The sequence below is a fragment of the Anser brachyrhynchus genome (assembly GCF_964034855.1).
Source record: "Anser brachyrhynchus genome assembly, chromosome: 2".
Taxonomy (NCBI): Eukaryota; Metazoa; Chordata; class Aves; order Anseriformes; family Anatidae; genus Anser; species Anser brachyrhynchus.
Window position 1 is genome coordinate 20557139 of NC_137695.1, and position 17615 is coordinate 20574753.

General features: G+C 37.1%; 1 protein-coding gene across 6 annotated transcripts in view; it reads left to right on the plus strand.

Annotated features, from left to right (window-relative positions):
* The window catches only part of NEBL (nebulette), a 260561-nt gene that overhangs the window by 226013 nt on the left and 16933 nt on the right, over positions 1 to 17615 (plus strand). For 2 of the 6 annotated variants that reach the window (XR_013945803.1, XM_080578262.1), the window contains 2 exons: positions 938 to 1030; positions 2008 to 2136. The exons of the other annotated variants lie outside the window; for them this stretch is intronic. Coding sequence is in view for 1 of the 2 variants with exons in the window: in XM_080578262.1 (XP_080434388.1) it covers positions 938 to 1030; positions 2008 to 2136 (222 nt within the window). In the remaining variant the exon portion in view is untranslated. The remainder of the gene's footprint in view (positions 1 to 937; positions 1031 to 2007; positions 2137 to 17615) is intronic. 6 annotated transcript variants of the gene reach the window in all.

Sequence of the window (17615 nt, forward strand, 5' to 3'; positions counted from 1 at the left end):
ATGCTGTGTTTATAACTAGAGCTTGAATGTGAAATTATATATTTCTTATGGACTCCATTTCTTTCAATATCCAGTTCAGATGTGAATTCAAGATACGTTAATAATTTATTTGTGTGAATTAAAGCTGAAGGTCTTATAATTATGACTGTTATTGAATTGAATGAATTCGAAAAATGCTTTTCAATACTGAGATAGTGGATCAACATTAAGTCTGTGTCCCAGGAAACAGAGAATATTTGGAAGACAAAGAGAATTACTAGTTAAGATAAACAGTGGGCTTCATCTTACGCAACTGTAGATGTCTAAAGTGTAGATTTCTACAGATGAATTTGTCACCTTGGTTCATTTCTTTTATTGTATTGGTAAGGAAAGATGAAACAACAACAAACCTTTTGAGCTTAAATGAATTGAGCAAATTTTAGGTGTTTATTTTGGATGAGATGAACTATGCCCATAATTCTGCTTAGTCGGCTGACTTGATCTCTGCTGTATGCAAAAGAGGCCTTAGGCTCGTAGGTCTGTATTACAAATGTCAGCTGTAGAGATGGACGAAGGATGCTGTTACTGGGATGGAGAAATCACATAGCTCTGATGATTCTGGTTTCTGGTGGAAAAGATTGCTGGTATGCGATATTTAACTTGTTTCCATTTATTTAGACTTAAGAAAATACTATAACCATATTTAGAAAAGGAAAACAAAAATTGAGGAAAAAAAGTCTCCTTAAAACAATGTCAGCACTTTAAAATGGATGCACCAAGTATTTTAAGATGGAAATTTATGTTTTGTAGTCCTTTCAGGTGAATATTTAGATCTTTTAGTTAATTTCTAGATGAAGGAAAGTAGTAAATTAGTCACTAATTGTTAAAACTCACTGCTTTCATACTTTTACTTCCTTTGTTGTTTGTTTGTCTTATCATTTCTATGCTTTGGGGAAAGATCTTAAAGTTTGGCGCACAGATCCTGGCTCCATCTTCGACATTGATCCTCTGGAGGACAATATTCAGTCTAGGAGTCTGCATATGCTTTCTGGTATTGCTTATATCCTGACTTTTCTCCAAATCAGCTTTTTCTTTGTTTATGCACAAATTTGATACGGTAAATTTTCTGGTCAATATGCCAGCCATATATTTTATATGTATGTTTTGTTTTCATATATATGTATGTATATATGACTGTTTTATAGCAGTGTTTTATAGGAACTCAAGCTGTTATCACATGCAGATAAGAAATAGTGAAAGAAATCTTATGCTAAACAACAATTACTCATACCACTTAGAAATAGTCACTTAGAAAGCATTGACCTTCTTTGTCCTCATTATGAGTATGATTTTAAAATAGCTAGACCTTACTAAAATTTCAGAGATATAGGTGACATATTTATGAAATTGATTTTTTTCCTGTGCACATTTTGCTTATATGGCACATGATATTATGCCTTATGCTAGTGTTTACCGTTCCAAGGATAATCATTTATTTTTGTTAATAATATAAGGATAGAAAAGGAGGGAAGTTAATGTAATGATATGCAGCAATGTTTTGGCTCAACAAGATTTTTTTCCCCCAGATGTATTTATTTTGAATGCTTAATTTTGCGTGTGTATTTTCTTTGGTACTGGAGGTGGAATCTTAAATATTATTTTGAATGTCCTACAGCAGTACTTCTACGTGCACTTGTATGCATGCTGAAAGAAAGGGACATTTTGATTTTCCACTGGAAATTTTCATATATGTCATCTTATCTCTCTCTCTCTTTTTTTTTTTTTAATATCCTGCCATTTCTGCTATTCTTTTAAAGCAGAGAACAATCTTAGTTGTGTTTGATTTTGAAGCAACTTTCTGAACTAATAGCGTTCAAAAATGGATATAAAGTTGTGCACTATTCATTTTTCTCTAATTTAAACACTATCAGTGTATGAATATCAATGTTACTGGTTGTGATTTTTATTGTTTTGCTTTTCATTTCAGTCATATATTTACTGTGATTTTATTTCTTTCTACTTTTGTAGAAAGAGCAAGCCGTTACAGTAAGCAGTACTTGCATTCTACAAGTTTGGGAGATTATAAATCAGATGGTTCTGACACGAACCCTACCTTTTCATACTGCAGTGAGATAACAAGGCCATCTGACGAAGGAGGTAGCCCTTATTCCCACGTTTTTCACTAATAACACTATCAGTGTACTGAGACCTCACAGGCCTGTATTAACTCAATACCCTTGTACAGTCACAAATCACTAGAAACTGTGTAAGCTATTGCACTGACTGATTAAGGAAGCAAAGCAAAATCTCCAGTTCACACAGTTTCTTGCATGACATTTTGCTTTATCATGTATTCTTTTCGACCATTTTAGGAAGTGTGTGAGTCCAAAACCCCTACTAACTCTCATTTACAGTGCTTAAGTGAAGATGTATTGTGTTTTTGCAAAACTTGCATGAATTGGATTTTTTTTTCCTCTGGAAAGACACAATGTAACTGAAAAAATACATCTCTAAACTTAAAAAAATAAATTTAACTTGTGCTTTTTAGTAAGCAAATCAACCATATAATAGCATTTTATTCACTCATGTACTTGTTCCAATATCAAATTTTTCAGGTTTTTGTGGCTCTCCATTTCCATCCTAAAAGGAAAAGTATAACAATAGGAAAAACTGGCAACATTCTCCCATATGAAAGTTTTCTTACACACTCAGCAGTTTGGGAGCAGAGTTAATATTCAACAGGGAAGTTTATATAGTCTGATATTGCTTTGCATGTATTAATATTAGAATATTTTGGCAAACCTGCTTTCCCAGGTACAAAACCACATCTTGCATCTTTTGGATGCCATAGATTAAGACAGAATTTATGAAGATGACGGATTAGGGTCTAGTCATTCCAGTGGAATTACAGTGTGTACTAGACTTGACTGGTGAATTGTAAATGTTCAGAAACATTGCATTCTATGCAAGTATATATATTTTAAAAATAGTTGTGCAATTTCTACTTCTTGTTTGTGGAAGAAGGTGCATTGAAAATCGTATTCAAAAGGTTACTATTTTTTCTCTTTAGAAGATGTTAAAGTTAATTGCTACTATTTAGTTGTCTGGAATCCTTGAATTACCCATGCTTTAAGGCATCTCAGTTGTGGACCCCTGTTTAACTTTTCCCACTGGACAGAGTAATATGTTGTTATAGTTGCTAGAGTATAGGGAGTCTACATTATGTTAGGTGCTGCGTAAATACATACAGGCAATTCTGGTTAAGAACAGGTGAGTAAGAAAGTGTTCAGACTGAAGAACTGACTGAATGTATGAAGAAATACATGTCTTTGACAGAGGATCATTCCCTTATGTCTGTCAATCTTTATTTGATATTTTAACTTAATTCCCAACTCTTTTAATAGCTTATAGTAAACATGCTCATTTGCTGTTTTTTTATGTCTCTTTCTGTGTTGGTGTGAAGTGGCCTTTGCAGTGCAGTGCATATTGTCCTAAATACCTATTCTGATCTTTTGGCTCTACTCCAACCATTTTAACATTGCTTTGTCAGCTTGATTTGATTGCTAACAGGTATTTTTATTACTTGCCATATCAAGAATAGGAAGCAGGCTTTATTTTTCTGGTTGTTTTGGCATTAACAAGATTTCTTTTTGTGTGTCTTTTAAAATCTGTTGTTATGGTGATGTGTTGAATATATATCCTTACCAGGATCAACATGTTTTAGCAAGATACTGTTTCTGTTTTTGAACCAGCTGGCTAGCCAGGGTTTGAGTACTGGTAGACAATTCCCATTGCATGGGAGAAATAAATGTCAGAGCTAAGTAATTTGACATAATCTAAATGATTTACAAGAAAGTGCCATTTCTGTGAATGCATTCAGAATATAGTATCTTTGGTCAAAAATATCGATATTTTCATGGCAGCATTCTGTAAAAACTATCGTTTATTATATTGCCACAAGGTCAGTTTGCCCTTGAACTTTATACAGTCTCTCTAAATGAGAACCAAGTCTGCTTTGCTAAGATTTCATGGCTGTTTCTCACAGAGTTTGTACTTTTAGCTCTAGTAGCTTTTCTTACAGGAGATTTTCATGTTGGTGCTCCATCAGGTCAAACAGACAGTTGGACATCTGTAATCAATTTTGTAACCTCTATGTGTCTTCAGCCTTGCTTTCGTAATCTTTTCTGTGTTTCTATGTTGTTCAATTGCCAGTTTATTCTGGATATGCAAGTCTTCACCAGTTCACTGGCGCTGCTGATGGAATCGTTCCTTAGCCACTTCTCCCAGCCCTTAGCTGGGTCCCTGGCTTCATACCAGATGTTAAAGGCTTGTCTAGACCTAAATAACTCACTCTCTTGTCTTTGGTGCCTTTCAGTTACAACATCATATAGGGGCTTCTAACACTGCTCACTAGAATTACTTCTTCCTATTTGTTTTCCTGACCGTTATTTTAGATTATGTAGTTAAGCTAAGTCAAGTGTTCTTCCCCTGGAGCTTTTCCTCCAAAATCTCCAAAATCTCTAGGTTTTTGCATGATGTAAGTTTGGGAAAATCCTTGTTCATTTAGACTACTGCAGGTAAAGACAGATAGGAACCAATTGTTAATACTTTTCAGCGAGGCTGATGCAGGTGCTGAACTTTCCTTTTGATGTTCAGTTTGAAATTACTTTTCAGCTTTTTCAGTCCTTTTTTTGCAACTCCTCTCTGTTAGTACCTTACAAGGTCAACTTTATTACTTCATGGTATCATTGAAATTTTTGCCATTCTGGACGGAAGGTGTTGCACTAAAGCTTTCCTGTCTGCCTAAATGCTCTGTAATTAATTGCCACCCTAACAAAAATTTCCCTTTTTCCTGCAAGCCATTCTGTAGCACTTCTCAGAAACAGTTGGGTGCCACATTAGTTCTTACAAAATTCTCAGCTGTTTTTCAAGTATTTTCAGCTTGTCTAAAGAGGAACAGAAGCTAATAATTTCTCTTTAAATCCTGTTTTTAACACTGGTGTTACAACTTGTCAGACATGCAGCTATTCTGTCAATTTTGGGAAGGTCTTTCAGATTATTTTAGTCAGAAGGAGAAGGAGATGTATGGATATGAGAGTTATTTTTGTTTATGAAGACAGATTAGACAGTTCAATCTTTGCAGAACACTGTAGAGAAAAAAAAAAAAAAAGCAGGTAGAGTCATAGAACCATAGAATGGCTTGGGTTGGAAGGGACCTTAAGGATCACCTAGTTCCTACCCCCTGCCATGGGGGGTTGCCACCCACTTGACCAGGTTGCTCAAAGCCCCATCCACATGATCTTAAACACCTCCAGGGATGGGGCATCCACAGTTTCCCTTCCAGTGCCTCACCACCTTCATAGTAAATAATTTCTTAATAATATCTAACGTAAATCTCCCATCTTTTAGTTTAATACCATTCCCCCTTGTCCCATCATTATCTGCCTGAGTAAGAAGTTGCTCTCCATCTTTTTTATAAGCCCCCTTTAAGTAATGAAAAGCTGCAATGAAATCTCCCCAGTGCCTTCTCTTCTTTAGGCTGAACAGCCCCAGCTCTCTCAGCCTTTCTTCATAGGAGAGGTGCTCCAGCCCTCCAATCATCCTCGTGGCCCTCCTCTGGACTCATTCTAATACATCCATGTCCTTCTTGTGCTGGGGGCCCCAGAGCTGGATGCAGCACTCCTGGTGGGGCTTCACAAGGGCAAAGCAGAGGGCGGCAATTACCTCCTTTGACTTGCTGGCCACTCTGGACTGCAAGCATGCACTGCCAGCTCATGTCAATCTTTTCATCCACCAGAACCCCCAAGTCCATATAATTATGTATTTTTCGGTGTCAGAAGGGAACGTAGCTGTCACCTAATTGGACTCATATTCATAGTCTCTACAGTGTTTCTCAGACGGTGCAGAAGCATGCATTTCTAGAAAGATATCTTCTATTTTAAGGTCTGCAAATTAACAGTGAATCTACCATTTCCTGCTGGTAACTGCTGTAAGTGAGATTGGCATTTAGCTCACACCATCCATGGCTCATGACTATTTTGTTTAATTCCATTCCCCCAAAAGCAAGAGTAAAAATCCCTGAAAGCAACACTAGTTTAAAACAATTATGGAGATTTTTTTTAAAGGCTTTTTATTTTAGAACACTTTACATATATATTCTTAGTAGTTTCATCTCTGAAGACTGAGGCAGGGAAGGGACTGTTAACACATGAGTATTACATGTGGTAGGATGTAAGACATGGAAATGAATTTGTGGTATACATTCTAGTGCCAATCACAGAAACCGAGCTGATTTGCTCAAAGCTGTGTGTCCAGGTGTAGACAAAGGGTGGCAAGATAAAGTGAAGGCTGCAAGTAAACCTTTAAGATTAATTGTATTTTTCTTCAAGCCCATTATACATAGCAAGCAAAGAAGAAAAAAAAAAAAGCTGCAACCAGAATTATTTCTGGGTTGGTTTAAGATTAGTCAAGTTAGGTAGTCTTTTAGGATTAGTTAAGCAATTGAGTGCACAGAAATTTGTAATTAAGGGAGCTGACCTACATTATCTTGTGTTTACAAGTGTCACTGAGATACTACTGCAACAAATTCCAGACTTTGCCGTGATGTCAGGGAAGTGACTGTGCACATTTGTGTATCACTACCACAAAGTTTCCTGATGTTTGACCAGATGATAACAGATGAGTCATGGCACTGCTACTAGGGCTGCCATTATTTTTGTCACTCCTGTTTTGTGCGTTCTTTCATTTATTTGGAGATAATGAATTCCTCTTAATGTTTTTGGAATGAGGAGATCCGTGTGCACAGGAGGAACATCACTGTTATTTCATTTTTTTTCTCTCTCTCTCATTATGCAACAATTTGTGTGCACATTTTGTTTTCATTATACTTCAGTGAAAGTATTTTCCTTAAGGTTCCTCCTTTTGTTTTAGTTATCAAAGTCCATTTATGCTGCTTTCTTTCCATCCTGTTTCAACTGCAGGATGTTTTCATTTCACTTTCCAATATTTTTCCTTCTCTCAGTTTTTATTTTAATTATCTTTCAATTTGTTGTATTTCTTTGGGACTTTCTGTTTAGCAGTCTCCTGTTTTTCTTTGATTTAAATCAACAGGATTTTATTTAAATATTACCAAGTTTTGTTTTCAGTCTGAAGGTTTAAAATGGTCTTAGTGAACATCCTGCTATAGATGAATTAAACATTTTTTTTCCCCCCTGGTGTACCGTTTTTTCATTTTTAGTTGAAACCTTTTGGCTTGCTTTTCTCCCCTTTTGTTTTTGGCTCTCCTTTTTTTTTTTTTAAAAAAAAATATTTTATTTCCTTTTAATTTCTAGTTTAATTTGTATGCATTAGTATATGGTCATGATGTATATGTTTTTCCTTACTATATGTTTGGAATTTTTCAGTTTATTAAAGTGTCCCTTTATTCTTATTTCAAGTTGTATTTAGTCTGTAGATGGAAAAAAGTGAGGGGTGACTATCAGTTCCTTTCACTGATGCGTTGTTACTCTGCTGGGAAAAAGCATGATTTCATCATCATATTATCTTAAAACCTATATAGAACTCAGTCTGCAGAAGTCAGCAGATAAGTTTACTGTATGCCAAAAAGCTCGCGTCATGTAGGAAACCTTTGTGGATGTTAGGAAAGAATATTCAAGTGCCCTCTGCTGCATTTTAAAAATTAATGCGAAGATTCCATGTGTTCTGGAATCAGCGTGTTACTGGTTGGCTACATGTCTATTATTTAGGTTTTTCTCCTTCAGACTAAGCTGTTAAGATTCTGCTCCCCTGTCATCAGAAAAGTAATGAGAATTAACATAAAGAGGCCATGATCTGAGGTTTTAGGTCTTCTTTCCTTTATTCTGATGAAAGGGGTCAGCTGCTAACACTCAGGACTTTTCCTCACTTTTCCTTTACCTGGGAAGCTTCCTCCTGTTACTCACACCGGTAATCCAAGTACAGAAATTTCAACAGAGCATAAAATTCCACTTATAACTTGATAGACTTAACATTTTTGTTATCAACCTTAAAAGTAACCTGTAGGTTTTTAAGAGAAAACTGAAAATTAGTATTAGGTATTCCACTGATACTACATAATAACGGGTCAGATCCACAGAAAAGATTACTGCAGTCAACCTTTGAGGAATAAGTATGGGAAATGGGCATGGTGGCAATTTGACTCCAAAGTATATAAAGACTGTAGAACAGTACTACAGTATTTTCCTGTGGCGTATAGGTACTTAAAGTCTTGAAGTCTTTATATAGCTTGAAATGGGAGTAAAGTCAATGAGAAACAGTAAGTCCTTTAATTTATCTCCCTAGTGGCATATCCTCCTTGTGTGATATGAGCCTTCTGAAGAAGAAAGGTTTCAGAGCAGCTGAGCCTGCTGCCCCCCCATTCCTCCTTTTCTTTGGACTCTAGGGGTTATCTTTCTCCTTTCCTCACTGAGGCAGGAAAATGCTGTAGGCCGTTAGAATTACTATTGTTTGAACTGTAGTCTGAACACAGCCCTGCACCAAGCAAATTTTGATCAGTGCAAAATATATTATTTTATATCACTGACAACATTGCTGTCAGAATGACACTGACATTTTAAACACTGATTTCAAGAATGTCTTCTTCTCTAACCCTAGCACACACCATATCTGTGGCTCTGTTTCTAAAATGTTTGTTTGTAGGAGTTGCTTCAGGCTTTGACATCCACACATAGGATCATAGAATCATTTAGATTAAAAAAAATAAAATAAAAGTAGGCAAGATCATCAAGTCCAACCACACGTACCACAGAAACTCCTAGAGCAAGAAACTATGCTGTTACTTCTGCTCCTAGTTAGTCTGGTCGGAAAACAAACATTCTGATGAAGTTGAGCAAGAAGCCTCTGCATCCCACATGCCGAATTTGCAGAGATGCTCCCTTGTATGTGGTTAAAGATGTCTGCTTGTGTTTGGACTGTGGTATTATTCTTCTGTTGTGCCAATAGGTGGAAAAGGAAAGGAAACAGAATTTGGTTTCCTTTCATTGCTGTCTTCTTGCCACTTTTTTTTTATTAAAAAAAATAATGTCCCCACAGTTATGAGGGTGGAAGATTCACCATTACTTAAAGACAAGTTAAAAAGAAAAAAAAAAAAAGAAAGAAAAAAAAAAGAAAAAAAAAAGGAAATAGTATGTAACTGTTTTTTATATTGTAATATAGAGGTCTGTCTTCCATCTCCAGGTGCAGGAATACAGGGCAGAAAGCCTTCACCCTTCTTCACATTCTTATTCAGATGCTGAGCTCTGTCATTTTAGGAGGTCAAGCAGAATGACACAGCAGTTACATTTTCTTCTCTAGCAGACCAGGAAGAATGGTTCTTTTATGTTAGGAAGCTGAACTCTGTTTCCATAATGTTGTTCGCTAGAGTCTGGTAATCAAATATGGCATTTGGAGAGAGAGGAGTTGTAGATTTCACAGGAAGAACTAAAGTGGTTTGTGGGTTTCTTGTCCCCTTTCAAGTGTATCAGAAGGCTGAACACATCAAAACAGTACTGTGAACTCTCTCTTGGTGAAAGTCACATTGACACTTCTGTTATCCACCAGACTCTTAGATCTGTTTCTGAGTTTTTATTTTTATTTCAGACTAGATGGTGCTTTGGCTTTGCCCCTTCTACATGCAAACACTCAGAGATTTGCCAACCTGAAAGCTAATTTGTGGGAAAAAGTTTTTTTCCACACAACAGCATCATGGTAAAAATTTATGCTTTTTCATCTTGGTAATCATATTTCTGTTCTTAAGTGTGTTATGTTTTACAAGTGCTTGCAGTTGAATAACAAGTACCTTTCCCATAAACCTATTGTAATATTTTTGAACTAAAATAAATATTTCTCTGTGTATGTAATATGGGCACAAGTGCATGCGTATCTGTTTGGTACCAATCAGATACCTTAAATTATTTAGCTTAATCAGTTTTCATTGTTACAGAGCTTACACTCCTTCAAAATAGGTGAATTTGGGTTTTCCATTCTCAAACAGATTTTCCTCTTTTTTTTTTTTTTCTTCATATAAATTTGCTTTAATCACATTGTACCCCAGAAGGATCAGGCAGCAAGACAGAGCTTTCTCCCTTCTTAAAACTGCACCTTTCATTCTAGGAGGGTATGTTTTGGTCTTTTGGCTTCTGCCTTCTGCTTTGCAGTGATTCCTAATGTTCAAAGGGGCATAATTTTTGTTTTCATTAAAAATAATGACATTACTGGCAGGGGAGTTTATGAAAACAGTGGGAGGTTTCCTGGTAGAAAGGTGATACTTTTCCACTTACAGATTTGAGGTAAGAAGGGAAATTAAATGCAAGGTCAGTTGTGAGAGTTGAGATTTCAGTAAAAAACAGGTTGAATGTGTTCTTTGTACATGTGTTAACTTCTAAATAAGTTTCTGTGAAAAGATTTCTGACAATGCTTAATATGTAATTCAGTCTCCTCTGAATAATCTATTTCAGCATTTTTAAACCATGCAAGTCTAGGAATCCAGAATGGCAATAGGACCATATTGTATGTATTACCTCAAGAATTATCAAATCTGTCTGTCCTAGTCTGGCCCATCAGACTCTTAGATAGTGTCATCTGCTTTTACTGAGTGCTTTCTTATCGCAAAACATGAGAGAAAATAGTCCAGAAAACCGTATTTCATTCTCTCCCAAAGAATGGAAGAGCTATGAAGTATTTGTAAAACTGTTTTCTAATGTAAAACTCAAAACTTCGTACGGAAGCTTCTTACGAAGCTGGTGAGTGGTCTGGAGAACAAGTCTTACGAGGAGCGGCTGAGGGAGTTGGGGTTGTTCAGTCTGGAGAAGAGGAGGCTCAGGGGCGACCTTATCACACTCTACAGGTACCTTAAAGGAGACTGTAGCGAGGTGAGGGTTGGTCTATTCTCCCATGTGCCTGGTGACAGGATGAGGGGGAATGGGCTAAAGTTGCACCAGGGGAGGTTTAGGTTGGATATTAGGAAAAACTTCTTTACTGAAAGGGTTGTTAGGCATTGGAATAGGCTGCCCAGGGAAGTGGTTGAGTCACCATCCCTGGAGGTCTTTAAAAGACGTTTAGATTTAGAGCTTAGTGATATGATTTAGTGGAGGACTTGTTAGTGTTAGGTCAGAGGTTGGACTTGGTGATCTTGAAGGTCTCTTCCAACCTAGATGATTCTGTGATTCTGTGGAACTCAGTGAGGGCTAGATGTTATCTTCAGTTAAATTTTGATTAAGATTTGATTTAGGGCTCTGGGTATAAAACTAAATACTCTACCTTGCTTGTAATATGTTAAGATATAAATTGTGATTCAGCTGAAAGCCAATTTTCATTTAGTGTGTGTTCACTGAAGATGAATTAATGTTCCAGGGAGAGCTTTACATTTTACACTTCCAAAATATTTTTTCTTGATTCCCTCTGCCTATCCTTGATTCTTGTGCTCCTCTCCCACATCTTTGAGATCTGACAGCACAAAAAGGCAATTTCCACACATTCAGTTTGGGGGATCCTTCTGTTTGCTCTGCCAACCATCTGAGTTTGATGTTCCCTTTTCCTTTAAACAGCTGGTGAGCATAAGCTGGAAGGGCAATTTTGAAATGATTTAATAGTTGGAAGTGTTAATGGCTCCCTTGCCAAGCAGTTGTTTGCATTGTTTAGATTGGTGCCTTAGAGCAGCTTTTGATACACTTTGGAGGGTTTTATATCCAGCAGCCAATAAATATCATTAGTAAATTCATGTGCAGTCATGTACTAGATCCTGGTTGATGCTGTCCTTCCACCATTGCTCAGGTTGGTTATTCCCACTATGCAAATAAACCACTGCATAGAAATGAAAGCACAGCTTCCATAAGAGGAACTTGCAAGGTTCTTTCTTTAATGCAACTGGGCAACAGTTGATGTTCAGTACATATGAGTTCAAATTGTAATTGAAGGTGGGTGGGTAATGTAACACGTTAACGTAATCTTCATTTTACCAACTCTTTCCATTTGCAAGGAAGCCTGAGCAAAAACCTGCCTATTCACAATTTAAGAAGGAATTGCAGCTTCCTGTGGTATGCTGTGGCCCCACTAGGACCTAGGATGCCTCAGGCTGGCTTTCAGACATTTTGTGCCTTCATAAATAAAAGAATGTGGTGCTGCCTGCAAGGAAAGGAAAGGCATATTGTACTGTTTTCTCAGCTGAGACACACTATGGTTTAGATGGAATGTCAGCCAAAAAAGTCAGCTTGTAAGAAGGTTTGTTTGTCAGTGACACCAAATCCTTGCTGCAATTTGTATTCAGAACTCCAGAGCAGGTTGCCATGTGATTTTGTTATATCCCAGTTGTCACAGCAGTAGGAGAAATGGGGATACCATTAAATACTGGTATACCACCTTTAAATACTGATACACCACTTGCTCATACATACGCAGGCTAAGCTCACTGGACTGTACAGCTACCATAGCAGACTAATTCCCAAATAATATTCCTAGCACTTTCTGCTGTAATCCATATAAAATGAATGGGGGCACTCCTTTTATATTTGAGCTGCTAGCACAGTTCCTGAAATTTAATAAAATGTAGAAAGTATATGTGAAAATACATGCAGCAGAGGTTGTAAAGGTGAGTTGAAGACCTTGTCTTTTTGTCAAAAAATCATTTTCACGATTCAGATAGGTAAATGGGTCTGTCAAAGCAAAACCAAGTAGCCAAGTCCCTCCCTTCTCCCCACAGCATCTAGTGTAAACTGTGTTTCAAAAATACAATTTATTCTCCTCTAGTCCCATTAATAATTATTTTGTCCTTGGAATATTTAATATATTAAACCTGGTTTAGTGACCAAAATGAATGAAAGTGAATAAATGAAATTTTAGGATTTAAAACGGGGGACAAATAGGACTCAATTTTTAAGGTTTAGAAGCCAAATAGGGTGGGTTTATTTTTACAGTGTTGTAGTGAAACTGATCAACATGATCTGGAAGCAGGAAAAATTGTTTAATTTAGTTGAAGTGAATTATTGTAGCCACCCATAAAACTCTAAACATCAAATATGGAATTCTTACAGATTTTAACTTATCCTGTGAACAATTGTACACAGAAGTTGGATGAAGACAGTAATTTTTGTCATTCATTCTGAATTCTAATTTTGCATTTGTTCACTTCTATTCTATCCCATTTTTTAGGAGAACGCACGGAAACATGTCAGTATGAGTGAACAGCCTCTTCCTATATTTTTAAAGGCTTGTAACCTTTTGAAATATTTTACTTGGATTTCGTGGGTGATTCCTTACCACCCTGTTTTATAACAAATGCCATTAGCTGTTGTGTAGAAAACAGAAAAAAAAAATCATGTTTTAACTGGCTGCTATGGAATTACATTTATCAAATCTGTTATTCTGAGTGTTTACATTCTTGCAGTCTTAAGTGGCCATTCAAAAGCCGTTCTGAGAAAGGTGAGAGCCTTTCCCTTTCGTCAAAGCTGCCTTCTCTGCCAGGACAGAGTCAGCTTGTGCTCTTTGCACAGGCTGTGATGCAGTCACTCACTGCTTAGCAGTCAGGCACATCCAGAGGCAGGGATTCTGGTTTGGTTGGGATCTGGCTTCTCCTTCTGCATGTACATAATACTTTACAACTCTGTGATGCCTTACAACTGCAGGTAATATTAGTGATCAGAGAGGCTTTTCACCTATCTGTCAGTGTCCTCCATTCCCTGTTCCTCGGTAGAAATGAAGCCCAAAGGAATGAAGCCAGAAGTACTTCCTGGCAAAATTCTTCCCTGTATTATCCTCTTCTGATGAATAGGGTGGATATTCAGTTGTCTGTCTTCTTTCTTTTAAAGCTAACAGTAGAAAACAGGATATCCTGTGTTCCTTTCATTTTTCTCTAGACTGACATTTGCATCCTGCTTGCTGACGTGACTTCTGGAGACTGTGCTACCCGGGCTTGCCCTGAATGTAGCCCTTTTGTGCAGTTCCTTTGAAGGGAATGAAAACCATATTACTGTTATTTAACGGAAAAATGTTCATGAGAGACTGTTTATTTGCAATACAGAGATTTAGACCCCTTAGAGAGGCCAGAAGAAAGCTTCTGAAAGCCCCTCAGAAAGCAGATTGCGCTGAAGGAGGATGTAATGAAACTGACTGATCCACCATTCCTCAATATATGATCAGTTAAGGAGAAGGCCTTGGTGACCAGGCACATAGACCATGATGTACTAGAGAGGCAGTTTGCTGTCAATCCTTCCATTGGGATATCTAGTACTTCCCAAATTCCCACTTCACCTGCTATTGGATGGATGATGGACCACTCATACAAGCAACGTGACAGTATTAATATTATTGTCTGTTCATGAAAATCAGGAATTTTGTAATGGGCGATTTTTTTGTGAGCACGTTTGTTGTCTGAAATAACTGACATATGAGATAGTCCCCCTCTAAAAGGAAATGAAATTACAAAATAAAATACAGTGTTCCATGTGGCATAAACACATTAGCTGTGTGTTTTTGTCTTTCCTTTCAAGAGTTCTTTGTTTCCTTTGACATATGCTAAATAGCTGTGTGATCTGTCGTAATTTCATTCAAAGTCCAATTTTAATTTCTTATAATGAAACTCCTACTAAGAGTTATAATTGTATGATTCTGCATTCCCCACAATAATCTACTTCAGTTTACATGGTAGGTACATATTAATTATTGATAGTTTAATTATTGATAGCTGATAAATGGTGTTATAAAATAATGGTGCATAAAACAGTCTATTAGTCTAATCATGACACTAATGAAGCTTAGTCTAAGACATTTTATCTTATCCATTGTAATATGTCTGAAAGTAGCCTTGAGAGTAGAGACACTGATTTTTTTGCCTCTTGAATATTTAGTTAGTTATTTTAAATATAAAATTGGTAATTTTATTGTCTTTTTCCCCCAGAGTATTTTTTTCCCAAAGACTTGTAGATTGGATGGTTTATTTCTTATAGCTTTATAATTTAGGTTATAGAAGCTTCCTAAGCCTGTAACATTCTGAATTTGCCACTGACTTCAAATAGTTCAGAGTTTCAATTCTAATGAGGTCAGTGAGCATGCCTGTTATTTATTAGCACCCTGTGTGAATTAGGCCATACTTTCAGGTTGTTATTTCAACAACCTAATTATATCTGGGTTTGATATTCCAATTTACTAAGTAATACTGACTCCTGTAATGGATAGTACGCAAACTGCTGCTTCTGACAGAGCACCACTGAGAGCAGCAAGCCTGGTAGCTCAGACATCCGTGAAAGCAGTCTGACAAGTAAAGGGCAAGAAAAAGGGGAAAAAAAAAAGGAAAAGAAAAGAAATGAAGGGAAAGTTACTGTATGCACAAGAAAAAATGCCAAGATGCCTTACCATGTTGTTCTCTACTGTTCTAAAAACAGCACTGTTCTGTATCAGGTCTCACCATCTGCAGTCTTCAGGTTAGTGCTTTTTGTATGTTCATCCAGTCTGATATATTCCCAGTGAATTTAACTGCATTGTGCTACTCTTTCTGGCTACAAAATAATAAAACTCTATAAAAGATAAGAGTTAAAATCAATTTAAAATAAAGCACAGAGTATGTGTTGCCATTTTCTAGCTTATTTGAAAAGTTAATGCTGAACAATTTAACTTTAGAGCTGCATAGGAATTTTTCAATATTGTTCATCAGAAGATAGCAGTTTAATGCCAAACTTTTTCTTACAGGAATGACTCACTTGTGATTAATGTCCCAATGCCAAAAGATGGTCAATTAAGTTTTAAGATTGGTAGGGTTATAGCTTTGACATTTTTAAAAACAAAGAATCAAGCTTTACATTGAAATGTTTCATTTGATGAGTAACATAAATTATAATAAACATGAAATTTGATCAAAATTAGATCTAGATCTTCTCGCATGAATCTCTGAGCTTTTTTCTTTTTTTTTCTTTTAATCCCAGTTTGGGACAGGAGCATTTTTGGCAACCAGTTCTGCATCGGAAAATTATTCCTGAAACGTTCCTACTATTGTCTGCATCTAACATTGCTGTAATTTTCTGTTTTTTTTCTCTATACTCCTCTGTGACTGTTTTTTTTTTTTTTTAAATTATGGTTTGTAGAGAATATGCCCTTCTTGCTCTGTACCATGCGAATGCGTCTGTACCTCATCTCCTTTTCTTCACCCTCTGTAACCTCTCTGGAAGTCCTTGCACACTTACCAGTCTTTAAACTGCTGGCTCCATTAATGCAGCTTTATAGCCCACATCTCATTCTGTCTCATCAAGTTTTGACCTATTTCTTCAATATCTATTGTTAATGTCAAGCATCTAGCTCATGATGGCTACATCAGACTTAGTCAGACCTAAACTTCCATTATGTCTTTTTTTCAAATGCTGTGGTGGTCTGGTGTATGAGAAACCTCAATTATATGCTCATTGCAGTGGCATCCTGGCACACAGGAGAATTCTGCATTAGGTGGGATGCACTGTTTGGAGCTGTGACATCTGGAGGGGAAGTATCTCTGAAGCTCAGTTCTTTTGTGGCTTGAACTTGGAGCTTATATAGAAGCAGGGTACTTAGGGGCCTACCTTGGGACCACTGATCCAGCAGTTTGCTGCCTTCTGCTGCCTATGGCTTTGGGTGTCTGGTCCTGTCTCCTCCCTTGCACAGTGTGTCTCGGTCTGATCCCTTTCTGAACTAAAAATCCCTTGGTGAGCTGAGGCAGCTCACCAAAACAGCAGAAAATCAACCCAGCTGAGAGAAAGAGAAAGGGTGGCAGGACTGTTAGATTGTCTCAGGCAATTCTTGGAGCATCAACTTCAGGTATGCTGCATGTGGGGATCAGGTGTGAGCAGCTTATAGCTGCCTTGGGGGGGGGTCACCTCACGCCTTCTGCTGAGTCCTTCCAGAACTCTTAATTTCAGCAAAGAATGATGTTTAGCAATGATGTTTAGCACATCGTCTTTAAAAGTTTGCTAAAAGCTCACCTGTCATAGCAGTCAAGCTGGTTTTCTTTTCATACCTTTCACAGCCTATCCTCCTCATATATATCTTGCCTTGCATGCTGCCAAGGTATCCGGTCTTGTTCCTGATTTGCCTGTGACACAGGCCTTCTTTAAAACTCTCATTAAATTCTTGGCTGACCACAATTACGTTCCATTTATCCTGCTGTTCATGTTTTGGCAGGATGTAAACTTCTGCAGAATTAAGGCAATAGGCTTCTTAAAATCTCTCCATAAAACTGTTTCTCAGGATGCTTGTATGGCTACCACAATGCTGTGCTGAGCTTATCTGAATAAATTGTACAGCAATATACACAGCATGGGAAATAAACAGGAGGAATTACAGGGTGGATGGTTGCCCAAAAAGGTTAGTGAAATCTTAATCTGGAACTCAGAATTGACTGGAAAAAGCCTTAAGCACCTAACCTAACTTCAAATTTGGCCCTGATTTTGGTAGGGGGACAGACTATCTTACCTCTGCAAGTCTCTTCCAACCTTAATTATTCTATCATGGCCTTTATTATTGTTTTGCTCTCTTCTACTCTGTGATCACTTTGGTTCCACTTTTGTTTCCTTTCTTTGGCTTAACGCTTTTTGAAATTGTGTCCCTGTTACTTACATATAATATTGTCCATGGCTTATTTGTAAATATTATAACTTTAAGTATAT